The sequence below is a fragment of the Bos javanicus genome, chromosome 27 (assembly GCF_032452875.1).
Source record: "Bos javanicus breed banteng chromosome 27, ARS-OSU_banteng_1.0, whole genome shotgun sequence".
In the NCBI taxonomy this organism is placed as follows: Eukaryota; Metazoa; Chordata; class Mammalia; order Artiodactyla; family Bovidae; genus Bos; species Bos javanicus.
In genome coordinates this window covers 3,148,310-3,165,859 of record NC_083894.1, presented here as the reverse complement: position 1 = coordinate 3,165,859, position 17,550 = coordinate 3,148,310, and the positions used below count along the sequence as shown (strand labels likewise).

General features: G+C 39.1%; 1 protein-coding gene across 1 annotated transcript in view; it reads left to right on the top strand.

The window, feature by feature from the left end:
* The window catches only part of CSMD1 (CUB and Sushi multiple domains 1), a 2,072,278-nt gene that overhangs the window by 1,456,256 nt on the left and 598,472 nt on the right, over nt 1-17,550 (top strand). The window contains exon 8 of the mRNA XM_061404066.1: nt 10,525-10,612. Coding sequence (XP_061260050.1) covers nt 10,525-10,612 — 88 coding nt within the window. The remainder of the gene's footprint in view (nt 1-10,524; nt 10,613-17,550) is intronic.

Sequence of the window (17,550 nt, the reverse complement as noted above, 5' to 3'; positions counted from 1 at the left end):
TACTTGTTAGCATTTGTCTTACATATTGCGGCGCTCCCGTGTTGGGTGCATATATATTTATAATTGTTATATCTTCTTCTTGGATTGATCCTTTGATCATTATGTAGTGACCGTCTTTGTCTCTTTTCACAGCCTTTGTTTTAAAGTCTATTTTATCTGATACGAGTATTGCTACTCCTGCTTTCTTTTGGTCCCTATTTGCATGGAAAATCTTTTTCCAGCCCTTCACTTTCAGTCTGTATGTGTCCCCCGTTTTGAGGTGGGTCTCTTGTAGACAGCATATGTAGGGGTCTTATTTTTGTATCCATTCAGCCAGTCTTTGTCTTTTGGTTGGGGCATTCAACCCATTTACGTTTAAGGTAATTATTGATAAGTATGATCCCATTGCCATTTACTTTATTGTTTTGGGTTTGAATTTATACACCGTTTTTGTGTTTCCTGTTTAGAGAATATCCTTTAGTATTTGTTGGAGAGCTGGTTTGGTGGTGCTGAATTCTCTCAGCTTTTGCTTGTCTGTAAAAGCTTTTGATTTCTCCTTCATATTTGAATGAGATCCTTTCTGGGTACAATAATCTGGGCTGTAGGTTATTTTCTTTCATCACTTTAAGTATGTCTTGCCATTCCCTCCTGGCTTGAAGAGTTTCTATTGAAAGATCAGCTGTTATTCTTATGGGAATCCCCTTGTGTGTTATTTGTTGTTTTTCCCTTCCTACTTTTAATATTTGTTCTTTGTATTTGATCTTTGTTAATTTGATTAATATGTGTCTTGGGGTGTTTCTCCTTGGGTTTATCCTGTTTGGGACTCTCTGGGTTTCTTGGACTTGAGTGATTATTTCCTTCCCCATTTTAGGGGAGTTTTCCACTATTATCTCCTCAAGTATTTTCTCATGGTCTTTCTTTTTGTCTTCTTCTTCTGGGACCCCTATGATTCGAATGTTGTAGCATTTAATATTGTCCTGGAGGTCTCTGAGATTGTCCTCATTTCTTTTAATTCGTTTTTCTTTTATCCTCTCTGATTCATTTATTTCTACCATTCTATCTTCTAATTCACTAATCTTATCTTCTGCCTCTGTTATTCTACTATTTGTTGCCTCTAGAGTGTTTTTTATTTCATTTATTGCATTATTCATTATATATTGACTCTTTTTTATTTCTTCTAGGTCCTTGTTAAACCTTTCTTGCATCTTCTCAATCCTTGTCTCCAGGCTATTTATCTGTGATTCCATTTTGATTTCAAGATTTTGGATCAATTTCACTATCATTATTTGGAATTCTTTATCAGGTAGATTCCCTATCTCTTCCTCTTTTGTTTGGTTTGGTGGACATTTATCCTGTTCCTTTACCTGCTGGGTATTCCTGTCTCTTCATCTTGTTTAAATTGCTGAGTTTGGGGTGTCCTTTCTGTATTCTGGCAGTTTGTGGAGTTCTCTTTATTGTGGCATTTCCTCGCTGTGTGTGGGTTTGTACAGGTGTCTTGTCAAGGTTTCTTGCTTAGGGAAACTTGTGTCGGTGTGCTGGTGGGTGGAGCTTTATTTCTTCTCTCTGGAGTGCAATGAAGTGTCCGGTAATGAGTTATGAGATGTCTATGGTTTTGGGGTGACTTTGGGCAACCTGTATCTTGGAGCTCAGGGCTGTGTTCCTGTGTTGCTGGAGAATTTGCTTGGTATGTCTTGCCCTGGAACTTGTTGGCCCTTGTGTGGTGCTTGGTTTCAGTGTAGGTATGGAGGTGTTTATTGAGCTTCTGTCAATTAATGTTCCCTGGAGTCAGGAGCTCCCTGGAGTTAGGGTTTGGACTTAAGCCTCCTGCTTCCAGTTATTGGTCTTATTTTTACAGTAGTTTCAAAACTTCTCCTTCTATACAGCACCATTGATAAAACATCTACGTTAAAGATGAAAAGTTTCTCCACCGTGAGGGTCACTCAGAGAAGTTCACAGTGTTACATGGAGAAGAGAAGAGGGAGGAGGGAGTTAGAGGTGACCCAAATGAGATGAGGTGGAATCAATAGAGGAGAGAGTGGGCTAGCCAGTAATCACTTCCTTATGTGCACTCCACAATTGGACCACTCAGAGATGTTCATGGAGTTATACAGAGAAGAGAAGAAGGAAGAAGGAGACAGAGGTGGCCAGGAGGATAAAAGGGGGAATGAAAAGGAGGGAGACAGATCCAGCCAGTAATCAGTTCCCTAAGTGTTCTCCACAGTCTGGAACACACAGAAATTCACAGAGTTGGGTAGAGTAGAGAGGGGTTAGGGAATAGACACAGGTGACCTGGTGGAGAAAAAGATCTCGCTCCCTAGTGAAAAATGGGTCCTGAAGATTGGGTTCTTAAAGGTACATAATTGGTAAGAAATACATAAAAGCAAAAATTAAAAATCTAGAGTAGAGTTTGGAATTTCAAAAATACAATGTTAAAGAAAAGAAGAAGGAAAAGAAAGAGAGAAAAAACAAACAAAAATAAACGAAGTCACAAAAATTATAAAGAAAATATAGGTACAAAATTGATAACAAATACCAAAAAGCAAAAGTTAAAAATCTAGAGTAGAGTCTGGAATTTCAAAAATACAATGTTAAAAAAAAAGAAAAAGAAAGAGAGAGAAAAAAGACAAACAAAAACAAAGTCACAAAAATTATAAAGAAAATATAGGTACAAAAGTGATAACAAATACCAAAAAGCATAAATTAAAAATCTAGAGTAGAGTTTGGAATTTCGGATATACAATGTTATATAAAAGAAGAAGAGAAAGAGAGTGGGAAAAAAAAAAAAAGTCACAAAAAGTATAAAAAAATATATATAGTTACAAAATTGATAACAAATACCAAAAAGCAAAAATTAAAAATCTAGAGTAGAGTTTGGAATTTCAAAAATACAATGTTAAAGAAAAGAGGGGAAAAAAGGTCACAAAAATTATAAAAAATATATATATAGGAATAATAGAGGACTTAAAATTTTTTTAAAAATTAAAAAAAAATAGAAAGAATGATTGTAAAAATAGTAAAAATATATCTAGGACTTTCTAACTGGTTTTGTTGTGGGTATTGTGGAGTCAGTTCATTTTCCAATAGTTCCTTGGTCCTACTTATATTTCTCAAGATCTATAGGACCCTTCCTATGTATTCAGTACTAACCACAGGGTTTTAATCTATTGCCTGTAGCTTTCAAGGCGGTTCCCTCTGTTATAACTTCTTCTGTTTGCTGGTCTCTTCAGTGTCTGGTTTCTGCCCTGACACAAAGGGGATGGTGGTGGACACTTTTTTTTTTTAGGCTCACTTGTTCAGTCGTGCTGTGGGGAGGGAGGGACACTGCAAACAAATAACACTGGCGTGTGCTCGCAGTGCCTCAGCCACACTGGGCCTGCCCCCGCTCACGGCGCGAGTAGCCTCCCTGTCCACACTGCTCAGGCTCTAGGTTGGTCCGCCAGGAACCATCCGTGGCCGGCCCTGGGCAGCTTGCATCTCCCAGGTCTAAGCAGCTCAGGTTCAGGCACTCGGGTAGTCCTCAGAGACGCAGACTCGGTTGGGCCTGAGTTTTGTGCCCTTCCCAGGTCTGAGCAGCTTAGGTGATGAGGTGTTTGGCCAGCGCAATTGCTGCGACTTATCGCCTCCCCGCCACTCGGTTATCTAGGTGTACAACTGGCACACATTCTCAGGTGGATGTTGACCATCCAGACCACCAAGAAGTTTTAGTTAGCGAAAAAGCCTTCTTACAGTTTTGTAGGTAATGTCTCTCTGGGGCTGTGATTGCCCCTCTCCAGCTCTGGCTGCCTGTCACCGGAGGGGGACGGTCTGCAACCAGCTATCTCTGTACAGTCTTTTGTTCCGTGTGCGGGCCTGGCAGTGTCTTAGGTTAGGGCTGGCTTTTCACGTGGTAGACATCCCACAGTCTGGTTTGCTAGCCCAAATTAGTTTGCTCAGATAGCGCTCGGGGTATTCAGGCCAGATCCTTACTCTAAGGGATGCAGCCCGCGCTGCGCCTCCCTGCCCAGCCCCTGCTTGCTAGTGGCGGGTGCAGGCGTCTGCGCTGTTTCTCCGCTGGGGGAGTTACCGTAGGGATCGTAATCTTCAGGTTTTAATTGTTTATTTATTTTTCCTCCCTGTTATGTTGCCCTCTGTGCTTCCAAGGCTCGGCACAGATTTGGCAGTGAGAAGGTTTCCCAGTGTTTGGGAACTTCTCTCTTTTTAAGACTCCCTTCCCAGGATGGAGCTCCGTCCCTTCCTCTTTTGTCTCTTTTTTTGTCTTATATATTTTTTCCTACCTCTTTTCGAAGACATGGGTTGCTTTTCTGGGTGCCTGATGTCCTCTGCCAGCATTCAGAAGTTGTTTTGTGGAATTTACTCGGTGTTTAAATGTTCTTTTGATGAATTTGTGGGGGAGAAAGTGTTCTCCCCATCCTACTCCTCTGCCATCTTAGCTCCTCCCCTTTCTTCATTTCTTCTAAGGGGTTTTTGCCGGCAGTAGTAGATACAATGTTCGAGTTAAATTCTCCCATTCCAGTCTGTTTTAATTTGCTGATTCCTAAAATGTTGACTTTCACTCTTGCCATGTCCTGTTTGACTACTTCCAATTTGCCTTGATTCATGGACCTAACACTCCAGGTTCCTATGCAATATTGTTCTTTACAGCATTGGACCTTGCTTCTATCACCAGTCACATCCACAACTGGGTGTTGTTTTTGCTTTGGCTCCATCTCTTCATTCTTTCTGGAGTTATTTCTTCACTGATCTCCAGTAGCATATTGGGCACCTACTGACGTGGGGAGTTTCTCTTTCAGTATCCTATTATTTTGCCTTTTCATGTTCATGGGTATTTCACTATCCATCCATTAATCTGAGGTCCAAACTACTTCAGATCAAAGACGTGTGTCTTTGGCAACTTATTTCTATGTAAACTATACATTTGAAACCCTAATATTGTGATAATAAGAATTTGTTATCAGAAATGTCAACAATTCTTGTTTCACCTATTTCTATGTTCAGTCACTCAGTCATGTCCGAATCACTGTGACCCCATGGACAGAAAGTCGTGTCCAAATCTTTGTGTCCTTCACCATCTCCTGGAGCTTGCTCAAACTCATGTCCATTGAGTCAGTGTTGCCATCCAAGCATCTCATCCTCTGTTGTCCCCTTCTCCTTCTGCCTTCAGTCTTTCCCAGCATCAGGGTATTTTCCAATGAGTTGGCTCTTCAAATCAGGTGGCCAAAGTATTGGAGCTTCAGCATCAGTCCTTCCAATGAATATTCAGGACTGATTTCCTTTAGGATTGACTAGTTTGATCTCCTTGCAGCCCAAGGGACTCTCAAGAGTCTTCTCCAACACCAAAGTTCAAAAGCACCTATTCTTTGGCCCTCAGCCTTCTTAGCGGTCCAACACGCACACCCATATGTAACTATTTGAAAAACCATAGCTTTGACCACATGGACTTTTGTTGGCAAAGGAATGTCTCTGCTTTTTAATACACTGTATAGATTTGTCATAGCTTTTTTCCCAAGGAGCAAGTGTCTTTTAATTTCATGGCTGCAGTTAGCATCTACAGTGATTTTAGAGACCCCCCAAAATAAATAAAGTCTGTCACTGTTTCCATTTTTTCCCCATCTATTTGCCATGAAAGTGATGGGACTAGATGCCATGATCTGAGTTTTTTGAATGTTGAGTTTTTAGCCAATTTCATCTTCATCAAGAAGCTGTTAGTGTCTATGAAGCTTGTCAGTATATGCTTATCATTCTGGGATCAAAGCTGACAGCTGGTAGAGACAGTGCATATATTTAGTAGAAAGAAAAAAATATCAAAAATTCTATTATGCATATGAAAATGTCCCATGTGATGCTCTTTAAATGAAAACAACCCTGTTATAGCTAAATGAAGGAAATTACTACAATACTGAAATATTGTGGAAATGAACATTTAATCAAGGTATTGGCTTTTGAGGAAAGAGTAATACGGATGCTTCATTCTTACTGTGATAAAGCATCTTGCAAATCAAAAAAGGGAAGTGCCTTAAAAAGTAGGTGTTGCTTTTTATTTCAGTAAAGCCTGGGTCCAATAAATGTTGAAATAACAAATATCAGTGTTGACTTATGCAAACTGATTTTAGCAGAAAAGCAATATCCCACAAACACACATGCCTAGCATGGGTTTTTTGACATCTAAAGGTCATTGATACAGTGGAGATATTGCTACCTGAGAAATTTCAACTGTGTTTTGTGTAACAAGGTTCCTGATTGTTATGCAACTAGAAACATATGTCACCTCTCTGAAAGTTTAAAATGGTGAGAATTAGTCTCAAAATTAATCCAGCTGAAATATGTCTTTAGGTTTCTGAAGAAATAAATATCAACAATAAAAATATGCTATAATAAGTCACAGGAGCAATATCACTAAAAAGTGTGAGTTGACTTAAATGACTTCTATTTTGGATTATTAATCCAAAGGTATATTGCTGCTACTGCTGCTAAGTCACTTCAGTCGTGTCCGACTCTGTGCGACCCCATAGACGGCAGCCCACCAGGCTCCCCTGTCCCTGGGATTCTCCAGGCAAGAACACTGGAGTGGGTTGCCATTTCCTTCTCCAATGCATGAAAGTGAAAAGTGAAAGTGAAGTCACTCAGTCATGTCCAACTCTTAGCGACCCCCTGGACTGCAGCCCACCAGGCTCCTTTGTCCATGGTATTTTCCAGGCAAGAGTACTGGAGTGGGGTGCCATTGCCTTCTCCAAAAGGTGTATTAATATAAACTAAATTTTAACTTTGAAAAATGACATCTTACATGAAGATTTAATATTCCAGTCAATTCGTTGTTCTAGTGCTCTGAATGTGGCTAATGGTCTCATGTGGAAAGCCTGTGAATCTGGTCTTTTATACTGCAAGAAAATTGCCACCAGATGGCATTTGAACTAAAGCCTCATGGTTGGGACCATATGGCTTCCCATGTGTATGCTTGACTGGGTGATAACAGATGAATACACCTTTTTCCTTTACTTTTTGGTTCATTTTTAATATAAAAGGAATTTTATTATTAAGAATTTTAAAATTATTTTTAAAAGCCCCACTTTAATTTGCAAAGGCCTTTAATATGCACTATCTCATTATCTTACTGGAGCAAATGTAAGAAAAGAAACCTGGATCTGTCATCAATTGAGTGATAACTCTGTCCTCAGTTCTTTCTTGGAAAATGGGTTTGACATTATCTCCTCATGGAATGGTTGTAAGGATTCAGTTTAAAATGTGTATAAATGGTACACGTAGTTTCTAGCCAAGATTAAATTGGCTTTAATTTAATCTTAAGTAAGGTTTAATTTTACATTATCATCATCATCATTCTTAGTACTTTATTTCTAATTACTTCTGATTGTTTCACTAACGTAAATCTTGTCTCTGCCACTTTATTTGTTTATGATATCCTTTTTCATATAAGTAATTTGTGTATACTTCTTTTGTGTTGATTGCTTCCTTTACTAGGGCACCAGTCTAGCTATATGATTTGTTCAAAAAACAAATATGTGTTGAATTTGAATTGATGATCACAGGACATGTCCTCAAAGACCAGGATAATTTTCACTACTGAGCCAATCTTGTGTCCACTCACCCATAAGGGGTAAAGCCAAACTGTTGACACTGCGTTGTGGTGAAGGAAAGTGTAGCATTTATTGCTGGTGCCAAGCAAGGAGTCCTGATGGCTAGTGCCTAAAAGGCCTGAACTCCCCAAAGTCTTTCATGAAAAGGTTTTTAAAGACAAGGTGAGGGGAGGGAGGTTTATGGGTGTGTGATCAACTCATGGACATTCTTCTGATTGGTTGTTGATGAGGTAATTGGGAGTCAGCATCATCAACCTTCTGGTTCCAACCAGTATGTGCTTGTGGTCAGCATGCAGTTAACCTCTTCCCCCTGGCGGGTGGGGCTTTCATTATCTTCAAAGCAGCTCAAAGGTCATGGCTCCAAATGTTAGCTGTCTCTTAGGAGGAACTGAAGGTCCTTGACTTTGTTTACTGGCTAAAGTATTATTTTTTGTCTTGCTTGACTGTTTTCCTTTCTTCCTACATTTTCTCACTTCTCTAATTTAGTTTATTATTTTGAACTTGGGGAAGACTTAAGAGGCTCAAGTGTTCTATGGACAAGAAGAAGGCAGAAGACATGGGGGGATCTGTCCTGGGAAGGCCCTGTAGGGTCTGGCTCAGTTACAATTTAATAGGAAAAGCATGCTCCTTATTGCTCTACATACCTCATAGGAAGCTTGTGAGGGTCTAATGAGATAGTGTAAAAGCCAACATGCTATGAAAGAGTTATTTGATTATGTACACATTAATATAATTTCCACAGTTTAAATCTAAATTCATTCAAAGTCTTTTACAAACTATCTGATTTGTATCTCTTCATCCACGTGTATAATTTTACATCTTACATTACTATTAGTTAATGATGGGTCATGAAACTACCTATTGAATATTCTAGTTTTGATTTTAAATTCTAAGGTTTTGACTGAAGTGTCATATATTTGTTAGTATCTATGGCATGTGTCCTATAATATTTGGTAAGATATAATTTGACAAAATTAGAGTTAAAATGATGGTAAGCCCAGGAAATCCTCTCTTTTGAGAATGTTTCTCTGCGGCATCAGGATCCTGCTTGAAGCAGATATATCACCGTCATTCTTTGTAACTTTAAGCTTCTGTTTTGAAAGGCATTAATTGCTGATGATGCTGATGGAATGGGTAGTTGAGTTTGAGGGACTCAATGTTTTCTTGTACATAACGTGTCACCATGGATTTCTATCATTATCCTGTTACACGCCTATCTCTGTTTCAGAAAATCAAACATATTTAACATTTATCTCTCATTTTTTTGTTATCTTCCTTCCATCTGCAAACTATTCAGACTTACCTATTTCATTCAGTGCACTCGGAGAATTCCAAATAAGCACTCTTTTTTTTGACTAAGTAAGCAGTTTTGACATTATCTTTGAAAAAGATCCAGAATATTTTGAGTTGATTTGTGTGGGTTCCTTCAATTTGTCATTAACTTTTTTTACTATCCATGTGAGGAAAAACAGAGATGGTATAGAGGTAGATCTTTCTAAGCCTTTAAGTTGTTGATAGCTCAGTTGGTAAAGAATTTGTCTGAAATGCTGGGGAGCCCAGTTCAATTCCTGGGTCAGGAAGATCCACTGAAGAAGGGATAGGCTATCCACTCCAGTATTCTTGGGCTTCCCTTGTAGCTCAGCTGGTACAGAATACACCTGCAATATGGGAGACCTGGGTTCGAACCCTGGGTTGGGAAGACCGCTGGAGAAGGGAAAGGCTATCCATTCCAGTATTCTGGCCTGGAGAATTCCATGGACTGTATAGTCATGGGGTCACAAAGAGTCGGACACGACTGAGCAACTTTCACTTTCACTTTACTTTTGCTTTAGACCAGTGTGATACACTAAAATAGTCAAGTAAGAACCACACTAATGTGGACACTTCCTCTATAAACAGTGATAGCCATTCACCTTGAGGAGGATGACTTGACACAGTAATAACTGTTTTACTTGAGCAAATGTGGGAGTTATATAGCTGATGATGGTGGAAAAAATATGGTGAAAGTTAAATTCTTTATTGAGGTTTGAAAATTTATTAAAGCTAGAACACTTTTAGAAAATAAATTTTAGAGATGTTTTAGTAGACCACTGACTACAGATTAAAAAACCTGTACTGTAACAAGAGGGTACCAAGAGTTACAAATTTGAAATTCAAGCATGATAAGGCCCAGAGTGAAAAAGAGATGATCACTACTAGCTAACAGAAAGGTCTTCCCAGAAGCATTCCTGCAGGCTTCTTCTCATGTGTCATTGTACTGAATTGAGTCACAAGACCACTATTGAAAATTCCTGGAAAGAGCATGTCACCTTGATTAGATTAGACTACTCAGATAGTGGGATGGTTACTGGAGAAAGGGCCACTCCAACAAGCAAATGAATCCTTTAAAAACTAATCTGTGATTGTACAACATCCTAGCAGGAGGAAAGATTCTTTATACACAGATTCAAAAAATAAATCAGCACACTGCACAAGAAAATTGTTATTTGTTTGACTTAAATGATAAGCATTCTTCATGTTTACAATATAATAAGTAATTTTATGTGAAATATCTCTTGTATAGATCTTAATAGATAATTAACACTTCCATTTCATCCATGGAAGTGAATGAAAGCTATCTTCTATATAAGCTAAGCTGTTTATGGCATGATGCTCTTTTTTTTTCCCATCATGCTATTAATTGTAAGTTGTCATAAAGGTGATCTTAATGAGAAAATGTTAATTGTATTAAGACTTCTTTAGTAGAAGAAAGAGTTCCAGCTGAAGATTGTTGGCCTTCTCTGTAAAAGTATGTTTTTTAAGAATAAGAGTAGATTTATTTTATTCTAGCTAAACTGTCTGAATTCTTAAAAGAAATCACGTTAAGGCATCATCATTAAAGAGCCAAATCTGTCTAATATAATGTCATTATATGGATACTTCCTGAGCAGTATCATCATGTTTCTTTCTATTACAGTAACGCAAGGAGGTGTGGCTTTGGTCTCTGACATGTGTCCAGATCCTGGGATTCCAGAGAATGGCAGAAGAGTGGGTTCGGACTTCAGGTAGGAGAAAAAAGTATTTATTTCCATAGCACGTTACTTTCTAACTCATTATAATTTCATGCTGTAGTTTTAATTATCTTACCTTTTGATTTAAAGGTGCAACTTCTTAATTATCATGCAGCTATAGTATCTGTAGAATTCTAAAACACATTGAGGTGGAAAATTCCAGATACTCCACAGTCTGTTCCTTTCAGTGTATAAGCCAGTAGTAAAAATCCAGCTTGATGGGTCTGAATAAAATTTGTGTACAAGACTTTTTTTTTCTGATTTTAATTTGCTACTGTCCCATATAGGCTTTCCTGGTGGTTCAGTAGTAAAGAATCCACTTTCCAGTGCAGGAGACACAGGAGATGTGGGTTTTATTCTTGAGTCAGGAAGATCCCCTGGAGAAGGAAATGGCAGTCCACTCCAGTATTCTTGCCTGGAGAATCTCATGGACAGAAGAGCCTGGTGAGCGATAATCCATGGGGTCACAAAAGAGTGGATACAACTGAGCAACTAAACGACAACAACACCTTCCTATGAAAAGAAAATTGTTAAGTGTTAGTCACTTATTTGCCGGACTCTTTGCAACCCCATAGAGTGTAGCCCTCCAGTCTCCTCTGTCCATGGCATTCTCCAGGCAAGAATACTGGAGTGGGTTGCCATTTCCTTTTCCAGGGGATCTTCCTCACCCAGGGATTGTACCCTGGTCTCTTGCATTGCAGGCAGATTCTTCATCATCTGAGCCAATTCTAATGTAGTTTATTGTTTTTTAAAATAGATAATGAAAAATTTAGCTATAGTCGTAATTATTTCCTTAAACTTTTATAATAATGAATGTGAGTGTCAATCAATGCAGTTTATGAAAAAAGTGTTATGATTCATTTTATTAGATTATGATTAGTAGACTGCTTTATGGTTGATACATTATGAATAAAGTAACGATTATAATAGTGATTTCTTTTTAGAGTTTTGTCTTTAATTAGTTCAATAAATTGAACATTCTCTAGCTTACAAGATGAATACTAGTATTAGAAGTAAGCTGCAAAGTCAAAGAGTAAAGAGGAGCAAGAGCAAGTTTTTCTTCCTTATAATCTCATTATTTTTGAAAAAGAAACAGAAAAAGAGAGTTGAGCCTGCTAAAGTGAGCTGAAAATTGAATGAGAGCAGTGATACTTTTAGAGTAGGAAGAAGAAATGTTACTCGGTGAAACTGGAGTAGCAGCGTCTCTTTTTTATGACTAGAGGAAATAATAAAATTGTAGAGTGGCTGTAACGAAGTTGGTAAAATATACATATATATACATATATATATTTACATATATATATATTTGCATATATGTATATATATTTACATGAAAAGGAAACACAAGTATAGATGTGCTACTGAAATACTTTTGACAATAGCATTTTTCTTATTTTAAATGGAATAGACAACTGGAATGGTTACAGTTGTTGACTGAACACACACACACAATTTAAAGAGTTGTGAGTTAAGTTTTATTTGGGGCAAAATGAGGACTGCAGCCTGGGAGACAGCACCTCAGAGAGCTCTGAGAGACTGCTCTGAAGAGGCAGTGGGGGAAGGTCAATACATAAGATTTCAGTGAGGGAGGAGTTCAGTGCAATCAAATGCTTACTTTAAGGAAGATTCTCTGTTAGTCACAAGGAACTGATGGCACCATGAAGGGATTTAGCATTTTTCTAGATATGAAGAGATGCAAGGACTGGGATTATTAAGAGAGCATGTAATTTCCTCAGTTCTGTCTCACTACAGCAAAAATTTGAAGCGATGGGTGGACCAGTGTTATAGCTCAGCTTTATTAGGAAAAAGAAAGGATGGTTCATCCTCTGAGGAGTGAGGGTGGGCAGACCCAAAAGCCAAGAGAAGAGAGCCCCCTGGCTCAATTTTGGCTCCTCGTTTTGTATGTTGTTTCTCCTCCCCCTGTGCCTGCCCTGTGTAAACTGGGCTAGCCAGGAGGGCCGTCTATTTTACCCGAGGTCCTCACTCTGGTCCTTGGGCCTTCCTTTGATCTATTTTTGCGGGCTTTTCCCTTCTTTGTCTTTTAGCCATTTTGGACTCCTTTTCCTATTCTAACTGCCTGAAGGATCATGAAATCAGTTCCTGAAAATATCTAGTTATCTAAAGACCAGTTCCACGGGATGCCCTGGAGCACAGAGAGCCTCACTCCACCTGAACCCCACAGGCGGAAGGGGTGCTGAAGGCCAGCTGCAGCACAGGGTTCAGTCTCCACAGAGGCAGATGGCAAGTGCCCATGCTGCTGCTCTTCAGCCCCTGGCGATGCTCTTGGCACATGCCAGTTTGTAGCTCACAATTTAAATGTCGCAAATATTGAATATACCTTAAAGTGGTAGTATTTTAGTTCAGGTTCCTTTGGAGCAGAGCCTCAGATAGTGGCTCTGAAGTGAATTTTTTTTTGGAAAAGGGCTCTCTGGTTATGGGGAACAAAGAAAACAGGATAAAGAGAATAGAAGGCTGAGCAGGAAGTTGATTTTAACTACAGGTTAGCTTCCATCCCAATCCAGGGGGAATTCCAGGGCAAAAATTATCCACTGTTTTTGCCCATTGCCCTTGCCTTTCATCATTGGCTTCCTACATTAGTGTCAAGGAAGTTCCTGGAACAAAAGTAGGTTATGAGCAGTTATTAGCACCCCAAGGGGTATGCTGTGTCCTTCACGTGGTGTCTTTATGGGTGTGGCGGTCAGCTAAGAAAGAAAACTACTGATTTCAAATGTAAAACAGCCATCAGTGGAAGGCATTCAGGAACATGATTAATTTAAAATGATGCAAATGGTTGAAATTTGCAGTCTTGCTAGAACCCATAGAGCATATTTGTCCTAAGGATTCCTTTCTTATCTCAGAAGTAACCTTCTTCTTCTTTCTCCCTTACCTGGGGTGGGGGGCAGGGTGGGGAGTGGGGAACTGTTCTCCAGGCCTTGCTTCCAAAAAACCTTATACATCTCTCCTCTGGGTTGGAGCATCTGCATTATTGTTTTACACACCATCTTCCCCTATCCAACTGAAGGATAGTTAGTCCCTTTTTGTCTCTGCCTCCTTGGTGACAGAAATGGTGGCAGATGCAAAGGAACTCCAAGGGTATTTTCCAAAGTACTTGTGTATGAGAGGAATTGCCCATTCAATACTCTGTCATCCTTGGAACCCAGAAACTTCCTGGGTCTATTTGGTAGAGCTCTAGTTTAAAACAAAGCAAATTATCTGACAATGTCAAACTGTTCACATTGGTAAAATGTGGTAAAGAGAGCAAGAAAAACTGATAAATTTTCAAAAGTTAACAAGGAATTCAGAAACATCCAGGGCCAGTATCTATTTGCCACAAGGGCAGGAAGAGATTTACTTAGCATGTGAGGTGACTGCTGGTCTTCGCTTTGTCGCATCCTTAGAACAGCCTTATTCCTGCAGAAACTTACCTGAAGATGAGTGTTAGCCACTGGAGTTTGTTGATGTGTCTGGACTGGAGGCCAGGCTGGATGTATGCCTGGCAGGTCAAAGCAGGGGTGCAATGGTTCCATCTAAAACTGTCAGTCTTTCATGTTCTCAGTTTTCTGGAGAATTTCTACTATGTTTACTTAATTAATTAGTTTACCTCTTTCTGAGTTTATGGCAGTCAAATAAGATAACAGCTGAGAAAATTATTTGAAAGATTAAATGTGTGTGCATGCTAAGTTGCTTCCATCCTGTCCAATTCTGTGCAACCTTACAGACTGTAGCCCACCAGGCTCTTCTGTATGTAGGATTCTCCAGGCAAGAGTACTGGAGTGGGTTGCCATGCCCTCTTCCAGGGGAATCTTCCCAACCCAGGGATCAAACCCATGTCTCTTAAACATCTCCTGCACAGGCAGGCAGGTATTTTACCACTAGCACCACTGGGAAGCCCCAGTAAAACACATACTATTGATTAAAAAATATAGTCACAACTTGAAAGTAAAGAGTTATTTTATTTGGTGGGAAAGTTTGGGACTCCAAGACTGGGAGAGAGAATTTTAGTAGCTCTGAGAAAAATGCTCCAAGGAGGCAGGAGGGGGAGTCAGGCTACATACAAGTTTGCAACAAAGGGAGCAGGCAGACTGAACATTAAAGATCAGGGATCAAGTTAAGGAATTTAGCACTCTCTGTATGGGAAGATCCAAGCCCCTGGGCTGACTGAATTCCTTCCTCTAATATGCACCTCAGCTGTCTGGAGCCAATCTTGTTTTCTTGTTCATCTTGCTTCTTGCATTCCCCAGACCCTCAACAGTCACCGTTGTAGGGTGGCAGCATCCTCTGGATTGCAGTTTTGAGAACTCTCAATCACATTTGGAGGCCAGAAATCAGTGATGGCTGTGACATGTCTTGTTTATTAATATGGCAGGAGATATTTTCATTTCACAGTCCCTCCCCATGGTCATAAATTCCACTACATTTGCAAGACATTTCATGACTTTTTTTTTTTTTTTAATCCCAGGAAACTTGGAGGTTCATCCCAGATCAAGTGAACCTCCTCATTGAAATGTCACTCTAAGTGTTAATTTCTGGATTAGGCCCATTGAGAAATAATAAAAGATTCTCAGATTCCTCTATCTTCTAACTAATAGGATCCAGGAGATATTTCCCTTGTTGTCTCTTCCCATAACTAGAATCACACTATTACAATTATTCTAAGTTATAAATCTGATCTATTTCTTGGTTGTACATCATATAATACAAAATACAACAGTCTTATAAAAGAAACATTACAAATAATGCAGCTAATAAGATGATTAAAGTTACACATAGGGATTTATGCCATGAGCTTTCAGAACCAAATCATCTTTTAAAACATCACCCATTATGGGATCCATCTGGTATGTAAACACAACCTTCAGTTTGAATTATAGCACAGGTACCCCCTTGAGATGCTGTAAAGATATCAAGGACTGTATGATTTTGTAAGACAGTTTTTCTTATCATAGAGATCTCAGAATTTAGTAGGCTAATAGCCTAGTTGCTATCATTTAATGCCTACTGAGTGAGTTTTGTTAAGGCTTCAATGTGAGAAATAACATTTTCCAATTCTACTGAAGGTGCAAAAATAGTTAAGTGATCATACCAGTGAAACACAGGTCTATTGGCCCACTGAGATGGTATTGATGGTAAATTTGCTGGAGTCACATCTAAATTTGTATGTAAGTGGTCTTGAGCCAAAGGGAATCCTGAAGTATTCCTTCCCAGCCAGCCACCAGGGTCACAGATTGGACCCACAAAGCCTTTGAGTCCTGTTAGGTGCCAGTCAGTATATTTCCGGTCTTCTAATCCAATCGGTTTCATATCAATCATTGGCTTTAAGAAAAATGGTACTTTGGTAGATTTCATAAGACACACAGCCGGGTTTTCTAATGTTATTAGGTTGATTATTTTTGGTATGATTTAATTGTTTCCAGCATAGGGGGCCTTTAGGCTTAGACAACCATATCCTGGTGTTAGTCAAATAAATCCATCCCATAACTGTTTACCTTTTTTTTTTTTTTTTAACACCTGAAATTTAGCCAGTTGCTTTTATTGAGCTCTAGCAACCTTAATGGAAAATTTATATTTATGGCCAGGGTCAGAATAAGTAGGTTTGATTGGCCAAGTGAATGAGTCCCATCTAGTGATATCAGTAATAGCCCAGACAGCACTGTAATTCCTTTCTTCCAAAATAAACTTTTTAGATCCATCCAGTCAGAACCTTGGAGGGGAGAAACCCATCAAGGTAAACCAGAAGCACTGGATGTAGGTAACTGACCACAAACCCAACAATTTGACTGATTTCTAAAATTTGAATAATATCATGCCAGTGTTCTTGCCTGGAGAATCCCAGGGACGGGGGAGCCTGGTGGGCTGTCGTCTATGGGGTCGCACAGAGTCAGACACGACTGAAGCAATTTAGCAGCAGCAGCAGTGATAGAAAAAAAAAATTTTTTTTTATTTACTTGTAAGAGTCCAAGAGACCAAGAATAAAACTTATTCTTGATGAACAATCAATGATGAACAATCATATGGGTCAGGTCTGGCGCCCTGGGCCAGCAGTCTACTTCTGATCTTGTCTTCTCTTCCTGGTGTTGGTGTTTCCATATTATCAGTGTCCCTTTAAGGCGAGTGTGAGGTGAGCAGTTCTCTCCAGAGACGAGTCTGGTGCGGGACCCCTTTTTAGGTGGGAAATATGAATCTAAGAGCCAATTCCCTTCAGTTTTGCTGTGTATGAGCTAGTCAAAAAAAAACCTGATAACGTCTGTTCCATTTAGGTTGGGGTGGGGGAGTCCTTTAAATGATGTCTTTTTTAATATACATAGTCTCCTGGTTGTAAGTCATGGGATGTCTGATCTTCATCTGAGGATAAATCACTATAATAAACTTCAGAAACAAGTTTAGAATGACTTGTCAAAAATTTGATTAAACCCTTGCGATAATATAGTATGTCCCTCTTAAGTAATATAGGATCATATAGTCTTTTATGTAACCTAATTGGTCTCCCTGTAGTAATTTCAAAGGGAGACAAATGGTATTTGTCAAAGGAGTGGATCTGTCTTGAGGAGAACTGATGGAAGGAATAAGCACATGTAATTTAGCCAACTGAGTTTTAATTGTTCTATTTGTCCTTTCCACTAACTCAGAAGACTGGGAATTGTAGTCACAGGGGAAATGTTGCATCATCCGCCAGATTTTGCAAATTTCTTTAACAATTTGATCAACAAAATAGGTCCCTCTGTCACTATGTAGTTCAGAAGGAATTCCCCAGGTGGGAATCACCCTTTCTAAAGCCGATTCCCTACCAATTTTGCCTTGGCCGTTCTGCATGTTTAAAGATTTGAGTACAATGCACTTAGGAAACTTGGATATTCTGCAACATATAACATTTTAGTATAACCACTAGACTTACAACTCACAAAATTTTATCAGCATATGTCAAATGTTAGGGA